The 13807-nt window shown below is 39.6% G+C and overlaps 1 protein-coding gene across 4 annotated transcripts in view; it reads right to left on the bottom strand.

Moving 5' to 3' along the window:
• LOC127663515 (transcription factor COE1-A-like) overlaps positions 1-13807 on the bottom strand; it is a 141970-nt gene that overhangs the window by 120078 nt on the left and 8085 nt on the right. For all 4 annotated transcript variants that reach the window (XM_052155120.1, XM_052155121.1, XM_052155122.1 and 1 more), the window contains exons 5-6: positions 9870-9943; positions 5457-5525 (exon numbers count right to left, since the gene is read on the bottom strand). In XM_052155120.1, coding sequence (XP_052011080.1) covers positions 5457-5525; positions 9870-9943 — 143 coding nt within the window. The remainder of the gene's footprint in view (positions 1-5456; positions 5526-9869; positions 9944-13807) is intronic.

Below are 13807 nucleotides of genomic sequence, written 5' to 3'. Positions count from 1 at the left end.
ACATAGGGAAGACAAGAGTGTATCTGGTGCTGCAGAAATGGACAGGAAACTGGCCCGATGTTGCAATGACATCACCTTCCCCGGGAGGAGCACATCCTGTCTGACATTCCTCAATCAACACTCACACACACTCACAAGGAAATGGCATACATCAACAATACCCTCCATATGAACACACGCGAACACACATTTGCTCAGCCACACACACGCTTCTTGAATCAACATTGCCTAATCTGTGACACCAGTCGTGTGAGGAAATTAGACAATTTGGTTGTTATTCATACACACTATTTCTTGTCATATGGCATTGAGTGACTAATTTGTCATTCTGAGGGTCAGATCTCTGTCTAAAGCATGTGAAGTGGATCAGTGATCTGGCAGATCTGTGGCTCTTATCTATGAGAGCAGAGGAAAGGGGACTCTGTCTCCCAGGCTCTCCAGCACAAATGGGCGACAAAAAGAAGAAGACAAACTTGTACCCTCTGTGTGAGCAACAAGCTGGACAACCCAGAGACACAGGAGAGTACTAAGTAGAGTAGTGTGAATGAGTGTGTGTGTTTATGACAAGGCTAAACTTTTGGGGACTAAAGGCATATTGCTAAAAAAATTCTGTATAGGTTAACTAAATAAAAAAAAAAAAGGAAAATATATAAATAAATACATTCAAAAAAAGGTAAAGTTTTGTTTTAAATTTAGAATTTGTCTACAGTAATTATATACCTTTTTGGACAAAACTGTCAGCTAAATCAGAAAAATATATAAAATATAAATATATATATAGTTTTGAAAAGTTTTTTAAATAAGTTTTATTTTAGAGTTTGAGGTAGGTTTTGTCTATAGGGTGATTTATGCAAAACCTAAGTGCCAAGGTCATATTTCACTCCAAAATCAAAGGAAACAAATTAGAAATAATATTTTATAGAGCCATTTTAGGGTCATTACATTTTTTACATTATGACATTATTTTCATGATAGTTATATACATTTAACCCTCCAATTTGTATTACCACAATGCCAAAAAAAAGATGGACATTATAATAGTCTCATAACTGCATCGTGAAAAAATTATAATTATATGTCATTTCAATTATGAAGTATTTATACACCACTGTAGTACTCCATTACTACTGGCATACATTTTTGCTGATTTTAGTTTAAAAAAATAATTGTATTAAAATAGTTTAAAATAATAATTGAAAACAATGGGAATGGTAAAAGTAAAATGTCTGAATGCCTTGTGATAATGAGAATTGGAGAGTCCAATCGCTCACAGTAATTATAATTAACTTAATCAATAGAAAGTCAATGGTGAGCCTGCATTTAGATGCCTGCAGTATGTTCATCTGTGTATCTGTTGTGTATGTGAGAGTGCAAGAAAGAAGGAAAGTGGGTACTCCGTATAAATGGAGCTGTATGGAAAGAAAGACAGAATGGTAAAGTTGTCAGGAAAAGGGAGGAAAGAACAACACTCACTCACAGGCCACACACACACACACACAGGCACGGGCGAGTGGATAGGAGCGCATGCTCTTCTTTGGGAATCATCCAGGTGGATGATGGGATTGTTGACAGTGAGCTGCATATATTTAACCCTGTATTAACTCGGAACAGCACAGCTTGCCCTTTTATTATTCCTGTACCGTTTGGGCTTAAGTAGGCCACACATATACACCTATACACACACACTCTCTTCAGGAAGAGATATTGTCACAGCACAGGAGCACATCACCTTTCAGCAGCTGTCACAGCCCAGCCAGATGTCACACACACACACACACACACATATATTTTTTAACCCCGATTCACAGTTTCCTCACACTTCCTGTTAATTTTCAAAGAGAAAAATTCTCAAATGCAGAGCATTTAAACTAAATGTTTAAAAAATGTTATCACAGATACCTTCTTTCACTATATAACCGTGTTTTCCATTGCACACACACTCAGATAAGCGCACACTGAGCTCTCCACAGTCTCGCAGTCTTTAATTGCCACACAATAGGGCTACAGACCGGACAGGATTAAGTTAACAATGGAAGCCCCAGCCTGTTAGGATCACTCTCTGGTCCCTGATTCAGAGTACGGCTCTGTGAAATAGAGCTCGCTTATCCACTAATGCAAACACACTGTAGAAATACAACGCTACTCTCTGTCAGTCGTCTCTTTCCCAGCTGTCCAGTCAAGGCTCTCATTTTCTTATGAAACTCTGAGGACAGTGTTATTGCTCTGTGGTTGCTATTGCAAAATTCCTTAGAAGAAATACAAATAGAAACAAATGAGACTATTGTTGGCTTACAGCAGTGGTACTCAACCTTTTTTTGATGAACACCCCCTACTTCATTCATTTTTTCTGTAGGAATGTATAAAATCAGAAGCATGAGAATTTTATTATTTTCTTTTTTCAGAACAACAAATGCACAAAGATGTTTCTGCATTGATAAAGCATGATGGGTCATAGGTTTCAACCAAGGTCATGGGTTTGATTCCCAGGAAAAACACATATTGATCAAATGTATACCCTGAATGGACTGTAAGCTTCAGTGGATATAAGTGTCTGTGAAAAGCATAATGTAAACATTACAATGTCTTGAAACTGCAAATGTGAAATAATCATTCTGCCATTGACAGCAATAGAACAGAGGAAAAACAGTTCTGTGATAGCACTCTGTGAAATACATTACTTCCTCTTCTATTTTTATCTAGAGCAGAAGGTCTTCTTCTAGAAGGTCAAGTCTGGCCAGCAGTATCATATCTGGAGCCAAAGCCCTCCATTAAACATTCAGAGAAAGGGCACTTCAACACAGTTGTCTAGCCTTTTCCAACCATTCTGACTGTTGTCTGTTTTATTTCTCCATGAAGTGGATATCAAGATGTTGAAGATTACGTCACAAATAAAGCCTTCCAGCGGGGTCAGGCCTCAAAGCCACAGAACTCTCACGGTTACCACAGGAACTCTGAACTCGCTGCAGTTCTAAATCACTATCAGTGTTTAAGAGTATCCATGGTGACGAAGGCATCAACCACAATGTTCCCAGGGAGATAGAACGACACCTTTGCACATTACTGTATGGCTTATTGAGCTTCAATTACTCCTAACACACACAATGATAAGAAAGAAAGAAATAGAGAGAGAGAATAAGAGACAGAGAGAGTGAGACTCTAAGGGATCTGAAAGAGATGAAACAGTAGGCAGTCAAAAGGAGAGCTGAAGGGCTGCTATTAGATGTCAGCGGCCTTTTGTGTCTGTGTCAAATAGAGCAGATTAAAGTATTAGAAATAATCTTACTGAATCATTAACAGAGCTCGGAAGGTAAAAGAGGAGAAAAATGGTGGAGACAGAAGTCAATCACAACACACATAAACTTAAAAGGAGATTATACTGCCATCCAACATAAACTAAACACACTCCTCTAAAAAGAAAGCTAGGAAGACAGCAGACCAGTTTTTATTTAATTTGGCTAATTCAATTTACCCCAATAATATTTTCAAAACCTTCCCAATAAGTCATTTAAGTCTAATTTATTCTGAGAACTCAAACAGTGAGCCAGCAGCCCTGCTTGCATTCGACTAGCGCAGAGCTAGCACAACAGCACCAAGTAAGACTTGTTCATTTAACAATCTAATAAGGCATTGTTAGTTGGCTTTATTTCCATGACATTCCTCTAGATTCGCTAAAGTGGCCTGTTGTGCTGTCTTATGAGAGGAAGCTAATTAGGAAATCACTTTCATTGCTCTTACAGAGAATTAGCGCTAGCCTTGCTAATTACTGCTATAAAACCTAATCAGCTCTTTGAAACAAGACCACACTAATGAGCTCTTATTTATTCAGCTAAATAACTTCAAGGGAAGGAAGATGCTCTAAATCATATTGTTGATGAATTTGGGAGTGCAAACGTCAGTGGTTGCTGTAATTGATTCTGTTCCATCTTGTGCCTTATTTGTTGGGAACCCCTGAATATCAATGCAGCCAAGAAAATATTGGTCCAAAATAAGAGTTCCAGTTAACTCTTAATTTTTTTTCGAATGACCTATTTTTCCAATCCTGGAGAGCCACATGATCAAGAGGCAACTAATTCCTTTTTTGTTTGTCGTCAATCAAAGATGCCTTCACACCTGAGCCTGGAGGGGTCTGCGGTGACAAGAGCACAGCTGCTGACTATGACCAGACCTCCATTCCCAAACACAACTCACATTCCCAAACATAAGCTACAACAGGATTGGAGGATGTATTTTAGACCAACTTTATATAGAAGAAGGAAAAAGGTGTGTCAACGGGCATTGATAGACAGTCTGTTTGTATGTGAGTGAGTGTGTGCATGTGTGTTTCTGTGTGTGTGCTGGGTGGAGGTGAGGCCACGTGGCGTTGCGGGGCTGCAGCTGTCTTTGAGAGCTGTGAAGCGTTCTAGCCCAGTGGAGCAGAAATGGGCTGGCCACATAGAAACAGCAGCCAGGTAGAACCCTCTGTCTCTCTAACACACACACACACATGCACTCTTACAACACTATTGCCGGCAAAACCGTGGCAAACTTACAGCTGTGTTCATCTGATAACAAGGGTCATTGACTCATTAACACACACAGATGAGAACATACCTTTAAAAATTAAACACAAATTATCAACACTTATTAACACTTTAATTTTCAGAAATGTGTGCTTTCTTGAGCATACAATTTTGATAAACTCAAATGAAGTTAAAATGAAATTGTCTCGCCTTCAGTGATAGTTTGACATGGTTGTATGATCTTTAAACAGAGAATGTAGGAGACATGCTACACCGAACACAGTATAGTCTCCAGCTTATACATCTTTATGTTGCTTATTATTCATACATACACCCACAGCATTACACACTACATACTCAACAACCCCGGCAGGGCCTTAAAACAGCCTAGCCCTGCCACTAAACAATTACTGATTTTTTTTTTCAAACAAATAGCATCAAGATCCAAGAATGCTTTTTGATTATTGTTGTCAGATTCTTTGAACTGCTGCCTTTGATTTGTAAAGTTTTATCCTAACACTTGTCCTAACCAGACACAACGAGACAAGTTTCCAGTGACAAGCAATTTGCCTGTCCACAATGAGTACAGCCATTTAGAACATATTTGTTGAACAGGATTTTGGACCAATGAGATTTTACGGTGAGAAATATAAAGCAAAGAATTAGCTAAATGTCCTGCCTTTTGTTGTGGTTATAACAAAAACCCAGTTTGGCATTGAAGAGGTTTAATTAATTCAAAAGATCTGAATTCATTTAGTACAGTCTCACTTTAGTTATCCTAACACTTCCTCATAGACACTCAGCTTCTATGGTCTTGTCTATGTAATATGTCACAACTAACACAATTTCAACAACGCCACTGTCAACACTTCAAGTGGACTTCCTGTCTGACAAGGCATGCGATGATCAGTTGATATGGAGAAACACACATACAAACATCCAATATCCAGCTCTTACCTGTCGATGATGACCGGGTCAGAGGGCGTCTCATTACGGTTGCCACAACTTTTCTTGTCACAGCAGCGGCTAATAGAGTTGGAAGGAGAGGGTGAAGAGGGACAGAAAGAGAGGAAGAGAGTGGTTAACCTGGGTGTTACTGCACATATTTCAACACTGAACTTAAACACAGTGGAGAAGGGAGAGGTACTGTAGTAATTATAAAACATTATCTCTTTCACTCCTCCTAGGCAGACTTTCACTCCTGATGTACACACAGTGGACAATATGCTGCCTCTCAGCCAGTGTTTTAGTAATCACTGCTAACAGACTGCTTAGCTCAGGGGCGGTTCCTGAAGGATTAGAAGTGCAGCTGATAAAAGGGTAGAGTTATCGAGTGATGGAGAGAGGAAGAGAGGGCAGAGAGTAAGAAAGGAAAAGATAAAAGTGAAGAGGTGAAAGATAAGAGTTAAGGGGAAACCATTTTAGCATGCATACTGGAAACATTCAATGTCAGAAAGAAAGGAAAATGTGTCTGTGTAAGTTTCAAGGGTTGCAGAGTAAAATTTGTTTGCTTAATGGTGTATGAATGTTAATTTAATTGATTTTTATTATTTATAGACAAAAAGTTGACAATTATTAGAATACAATTTAAAGAGGTATAAAATAAATCTGGACAGCATAGCAGATCATTTGGTTTGAGGATAATTTAATTAGAAATATTTGACTTCATATTGAGACTTTTGAATGTGGTATCTTGGCCAAGCATTGTTGATAAGGGGTGTGTTTACATGGACACCAATAAGCTAAATCTACACTAAAATCTACACTAAAATCTACACATTTAAACTTGTAAAAACTCAAAATATCATGGCAACAGGCTGCAAGAGATTTTCACTATTCTCAACAACTGTCTAAATAATTGTCTTCAGTAAAATTGCTTTGTTTAATCATTGTGAATTTCTTTGTTCACTAAATGCTAAATTCCTGTTGAAAGAACAACTGATATCTTGTTCAGCAAATTCTCAATTCTCAATATAAGAGCTTTCAATTTGTCACCATTTCAATTACTTTAACGTGAAGGAAACTGCAATCTTTGCCACTGAAAAGAGATATGCCCTGCAAGGCAAGGCAGTGTGTACATTTGCTTGACATAGACACACAAGCCTATGGGTAAAAATCTATGTATGCTGACCGCTTTTTCCCTAAAGTGTTAGGGAAAAAGTGTAAACCTTACCCCGATAAAGAAATACTGTTTAAGGTGTTCAAATGGTCTGCATTTAAACACTCATTGTTAAGCTCTCTTCTGAAACTCTAGAAGACATGTGTGAGATTACTAGAGTTTTATTCTCAGGAGAAACATCTGAGAGCCAGGAGGGTTAGGCAAAACGTTTCCATTCGCTCCTCATTTAACATTATTGGTGTTTAGGGGAAACAATTGACTATTAAAGGAATGAATTTTTATACTATTATTTCAAATGGTTTATTGTTGGGACATCAAGGGAGAGAGTTTAAAGCAAGATGGTTTTAGTGCATGTGCAAGTGAATAAAGACAGGAGGAATGGAGAGGAGATGTATACATGGTGTCTTCAGTGGATGGAGGCTAGCGGTAAACAGCAGGTGGGGTGGTGGATTCAGGTTTCCCAGCACAGATGGTAAAGGAGCTTTATTGAGATAGAAAGTAGGACTTGAGTTGTCATGTGATAGGTGCAGTACAGATCTGTGTGTAAGTGGGCTCCTATAGACCTGATGAGCTTAATAACATGGATCATGCTTGACCCAACCTGGCCTCCTGAACACCCCCCTCATTCACACACACTGGTTGTCTAAGCATCCTCGCTCCAGCTCAAATGGATGTGCATTAATGTGTCAAAGTGGACAATTTACCCCAATGGGATGAGGATGCAGGTGATGTTAACCACATATCACAGCTTAGTCACTGATTGGTTTCTAAGACTCAAATAGGGCTTCTGTTTTAGGAAGTTTCACTTTACTCCTCCTTGCAGTCTCTTTTCCCTCTTTTTACCTTCTCTCTCTCTGTGCTCTCATTCTCTCACTCTCTCCCTCCCTCTCCTTTGAGAGCAGTCAAGTCTTTAACGATGTTCTCTCAGAAGTGGGTCACACAGGAGCCTCAGTGGATCACAAGAGCAAAGCATTCTGGGATACAGGGGTAGGTACAAATAGATGTGACTACAATAACCCAATCATCAGCCAACACCCATGTGAAACCACAAAACAACCCCCTAAACAACCCCCTAAACCCCCCCATCACCAATATGTTAATTATTACATGCATGCTCTGGCTTTGTTTTGGGAATTTTGCCCATCCCAGCGGGCCAGCAGGGGAACTGTAATCTTTAATCTCAAGCATTTCCTCCTGCCACTGCATTTGAAGAAATTAAATCCAAATTGCTGTACGTAATTACCAGGATGTGGCCCTCACAGATGCCATTAAGGCTAAACTGCCCTAAGGTCCTTTACAGGCAGTGCCCTCAGCCTGCTCTTAAATAGCCCCCCAAAACCAAACAAAGGATAATTTCTGTAACTTTGACCACCCAGTAGCCTTTAATAATCTAGCCAAGTTTGTGATGTTTCATGAACGCCACACAAACCAAACCAAACCTCATCAATCCATGTGTATGAGGATGTGGAACTCAATCATCAAGAGCCCAGAGTTGCTTTTGAGTGATTGTTTCTAGCCTTGCCTGTAAGGCGAGTTGTTTGGGGAAATGTGTCTCTGTCTCATGCTCGCAGGCCCATGTGGCACCATATGGCTAATGGCAAGGCGTACAGCAATTAACAGGCCTGATTAATGGAGAGCAGTCTAATTGCAGACTGGTAATTGTGCCTCTCTCTCAGCACAGGCTCAGCATCAAAACACCTCACAGTTGAAGAAGGGGAGAACAAGGAAGATTTAGATGAGAATGGGTTGTTTACTCATTTGAAATATACCATTTCCTTTTTGGCTGCTTTTGGAAAGCTTTTGGTTAGCAACCAAGTAAATACATTTGAGAGTCTTTGCAACACACTTAAAAGTCAGATATTTACTTCAGATGTGATCTGTGTAATCCTGGAGTGACAGATCAAAGCTTATACATTAAGTCTTTGTAAACACGCATGGGACTAAGTGTTTGTGTCAATACCAATCTTTAAATCAGGGAGTCTATTTTGAGATAACAGAAGAGAGATAAGAAAAGGTTGAGCATTTGTGAGTGTGTGCATGAGAAAGGTAGTGAGGGAGAGCAAAAGATTGAAAGAAAAAGTGGGGGAGAGAGAGCCTTGGCTTGACTGTACATATTTAATAATAAAAACTTAAAGCAAGCTGCATTCATTAGCCGTGGAATAACAAGAGGATTCTTATTGAGTAATGAGTTTTTCCTTGTCCTAATTAACCAAGTATGAGTGAGATATTTTTAGTAGAAAACTGTTCAGATGCTCTCCACTTCAACCAAAAATAGATGAGGGCCCATCTCCACAACCCAGTTTTAAGTGCAAGGAATTTATCTTTTGATTTTAATTAAAGGTGTATGGCTTTCTCTCTCTCTATCTTTTCTGCGGAGCATGGAGTGGATGACCTGGATAGCAATTCAGTGAGCGAGAAAGACTAGGGCTGCTCTGAACGTAGTCGCCTGCATTAAGATGCATAACTACATTTCTTATCTCTTAACTCTCCATTTCATATGCTACAGCTCAGAGGTGACTTCAAAATGTACTTTCCCAGAAGTGTATTTGTGTGTGTGCATGTATTTCGAAGGGAAATATAATAAGAACCACCAATCTGTAACGTCAAAACATCAGCCACCACAATTATAAATGTTAGCTGGCATCTTCTTGGACAAAGCTGAGCTTTGAATTTGAAGGCCGAGTCACAGACTAGGAAAGTAACAGTTCTAGCTCTGATAGGAAACAGGCTGGTGTAACTTTAACAGGATCCAATTTGGCCCTGTGAAAAATTATCTGGGAGTGTCTTGTGTAATAGTGCATCGTAGATCTAAACTTGAGCTCTGATGCTGTCTTCATATAAACATACTGCATCTCTTCTAAATAGAAGTAAACAGTTTATTCTATTTTAGACAGACACTTATGATGAATTAAATAATAATGATGTGACCTTTCAGCAGTTTTTTTAAATAATGTGAATTTATCCTCCCCTGTAATTCTAATGTTACAACAGGGCTTTCAGTTTGAGTCCTATAGCTGTGTGTGTGAGAGAAAAAACACGGGCAGCTAAGCAGAAAGCTCAGCCCTTTCAGACCAACACTGGATCCAGAAGCCTCCAGTCTTGCCAAGACCAGAACCCAGCCAAAGTAAAGCCCTCACAGTAAGCAGGCAGAGCATGGTAGGCACCCAGGTTCAAGAGCTTGATTGTGTAAAACTGAAGGAGGGAGCGTGCCGGGAGTGTTTTTTGGGTGTATTGGTGTTTGTGTGTCTTACCTGCACATGATCTCGTGTGTCAGTAGAACACGGCACATCTCTGGGTTTTTGTCTTGACCTTCGTAGATAATTGCCTGATGGACAAGAGAAGGTAGAAAACATGCTTACAGGAAATTGATAAACAACATTTTCTCCTTATGCTGTAAATTTTGTTTCTTAATATTGAGCATCTATGAATTTCCATTTCTAATTTTCAGAGCATCTAAATGTTGCAATAAGAAGAGTTTGATGTCTGGATACATAATTTCTGTCTCTCTCACTCGCACACCGCAGCCACTAACATATATAGTTAATGTGATCAGGTCAGTTTTAGCATCGTTTCAGAACACTGTGAACAGTTGTTCCTATTAGACACTTCACTTTGAATTTCATAGACATTCTTTCATTTCAGTCAATCAATCAATCAATCAATCAATCAATCAATCAATCAATCAATCAATCAATCAATCAATCACAACTGCCCAATGCACCCTGGAAAGTCTTGTACAGAGCCACTATATGCAAGGTGGTCTGTCTCAAGCCCACTTAAGCCCAAAGTGGGTAATTTAATGCCCACTTACCTGCTGCAATGAAAAACGATACCTTACCACCTCACTATGCGCTCTAAATTTCATTTCGGTTATGAGAAATACAAGAGCCAATAGCTATAGGTGTCACAAATGCCAAACCTGGTGAGAAATCTACTTTGCTTAGCATCTACTTTGAATATATGGATGAAGACTTGGAATATTGTGCATGCATCGAATGGACTACTTTTGATAGTACTTCTGGTTGTCAATTTTGGGGCTTGACAGCCACTGGTCACTGTCAATATTCATTGAATGAGAAATAGCAGCATGAACGTTTTATGAACATCTACTTTTGAGTTCCACGCAAAAACGAAAGCCACTCAGGTTTGGAACAGCATACAGGCAAGTAAATTATGACAGAATTAGCATTTTTGGGTAACTATTCCTTTAACATCCAATATATTACATCATTGTCACTAATCAGCTTATTTGGCAAAATATGTCAACTCTACTTGTTATCCTGTTTGTGACTCCATCTAATTACACTTGTATTAGCATTGTACACACTAGCATTGCATGTTACGCATGTATTAGATTTGTACACACTAGCATTGCATGCTATTGGCAACATTCAGCTCTATCATTCATTGTTCTATGATTTAATTAAAAGCAGATATAATGAATCAGAAGAAATGTGTGCTGTGTGTGTTGCACTATGCAGATTACTGTCTTATAATGTCATAGAGGACCACACTTGCCACAGTGCCCACCCTTCACAGGCATCTGGCTAATAATACAGCAACACAAAACATTATCGTTCAGCAAAAAACTTGTGACTAAAAGGCAAAAAAATGGTGAGGTGAAAACAGAAAAAAGAGATAAAGGAGGAGGAAGCGGTAAAATGTTTAACGATTGGTTGTTCTAAAGAAGTGTCGTTCTCCAGCTAGTATGAAATAACCCTCTCAGAAAGATGAGGGGTATGTGTTTGTGTGTGCGAGTGAGCTGCCATAAGCCTGCATCTGTGAGTGTCTGACTCGGTGCATGTGTATGCATTCACACATATATTTGTGCATTAGCATGTGTGTTTATGTGTGCAGCAAGCAGTTGGGCTGCCAGACTGGAGCATAGCAAGCCATCTGGCCAGGCTAACACTTCATCCAAAAACCGCAGCTTTGTTTCCATCCGCCAACTCCACACAAGATGTCCCCAACAGCCGTGAATCAGTGACTCTACTCAAAACATTCACACACTGCAGCCTATTAACAGGCTGCTCTCTGTCCCACACACACTTTTAAACACAGAAGCATGTTTGCCATGAATCACTCCCTTTCGCTCTGAGAACGCACATACATGCCACCCATGGCAACTGAAGACAGAGAAAATAGCAGACGACTCTAATGAGAAATTGTTTCCATGACAAGTGTGCAGTCTTTTTTCAATTACACAAAAACACTTGTTTGAAATCAAGTTTTGTAAGTGAAGCAACACATACTCCCCCCAACAGCCAAAAAAACTAGGCAGAAGAAAGTTCATTCAAATGTGATTTTTTTTATTTCGTGTCATGTCATAGCTGTGGCTAGAGAACATTGGTGATCAGGGGCATTCGTTTGTTTGGTTTAACATTGCAGAAATGAGGGTCAAGGTCTTCCAAAAGCACGCAAGCACGCATCTCTGTCTGAGCCTAGAGCCTCGACCTGCGGGCGTTCTAAGAGGAAAAGAGAGTCAGAGAGAGCAGTTCAGGCCATCCAAAGACATCCTCTACACCACCACACATTAATTTCAGACTGGCTATATATCAAACAAAACCCCTTGCAAACAGACTGGGAATAACTGCATAAGTTACTGGAAAAACTCATTGATAATTTTTTTTTTTGGAGGGGTGGGAGGGGGGTGCATGTGTGTTTTGTTTTTATGCTAGTAAACATTATTGGTCAGCCTTTACTGTAGCCCATGATGTCACTTCCTATAATGTCCAATATCATCTATTTTCATCGCCAAGTTGCTTTACAGAAGACTGTGGAGTCCTTGCATGAAGATTATGGTCCACAGTGTTTTTTATGATTTGTTTTTCTTTGCCACAAATATGAAAACATTAACACATTCTCCTTGTGGATAAGTAGACTTAATTATTGAGGCTTCAAAGCTTGTGCCTAAATATTTGCAAATGAGTAGCACAAAGCCTTTATGTGGCCTGGCACAGAGTGGCTATTCATGTCCTATCTGACATCACCAAGGTCTCCAAACAGCCCCTGATTACAGGAAATATCTAATATAGGAGATTTGTGTCACTTTGTTGCATGTTGTATACTTTGGGGAAGTGTTTTTGGCAAACACACCCTTTTCCGTAATTAATGGGAAAAATATGTACGTAAGTAACCAATCCAGAGAGAGTGGCACTGAAGTGAACAGGTGAGACCTCCCTCTTTCCCACAAAAAATGTATGTAAGAATCTGCATGAAGCTTACAGTAGCTCTGAAAACACACACACACACACACACACACACACACACACACACACACACACACACACACACACACACACACACACATACACACACACAGCAACAGGCGAAGCTACAGCCTGAGTTAACTGCCAGTTCCTGTCCAGCATTTTCTGAACAAAGCTCTCCTTAAGGAGGGCCACGGTGCCCATGAAACATGCATGGCACGGCACGCTGAAGTGTGTGTGAAGGTTTCATTAGGACCCGATGCAACCTTTAATGCATATTTTATATTGCACAAACTGCCCCTCAAATCTCATTTGAGAGCCGCCAGTGGTGCCTTGAACTGACAGCTGCATCTGAAGCATGTAAACAATGCACTGTAAATACATGAAAACACAATTCCCTCTTTGTAACCATCATGCTAGAGTGTCAGTGCTGTGCGTGTGTGTGTGTGTGTGTGTGTGTGTGTGCATTAGGGCTGTGTGTGTGATTTGCTTTTGTTCCCTGTTTCAGCTGTTGAGGGGAAACAGTTAGATAGACAGATAAAGACAGAGAGAGAGAGAGAATTCTTTACTGCACAGTCTTCATCAGATCTATCACAAACTCATGCATTGATCACAGATATGGCCTGTCAGCTTGACACCCTGCTCAAACTCTGCTCGCATCTCTCCTCTACACCCCGCTCAAATCGTTCCCACAGGCAAACTGAGAGAGCGTGTATGGGTTCATTATGTGTGTGTGCTCTGAATGTTTGGGCAGAGAACATTTGAGAGGCATTGGCATATAAGAATATATCAGTTTTCATATGTATGATTTAGATCTGTTTTTAAAATAATGAGTATATATTTTTTTCTATTTTTTTATTTTGAAACAATATTGATTCTTGCATCCCTCTTCCAGGTGGTTTGATTGTCTTTAATATAGAGATAGACCGATAATCGGTTTGGCCGATATTTTTTACCGATATTTCCACTGAATTGTATTG

This window comes from Xyrauchen texanus, chromosome 23 (genome assembly GCF_025860055.1).
Source record: "Xyrauchen texanus isolate HMW12.3.18 chromosome 23, RBS_HiC_50CHRs, whole genome shotgun sequence".
Classification (NCBI taxonomy): Eukaryota; Metazoa; Chordata; class Actinopteri; order Cypriniformes; family Catostomidae; genus Xyrauchen; species Xyrauchen texanus.
This window is presented reverse-complemented; position numbering and strand designations above follow the sequence as displayed.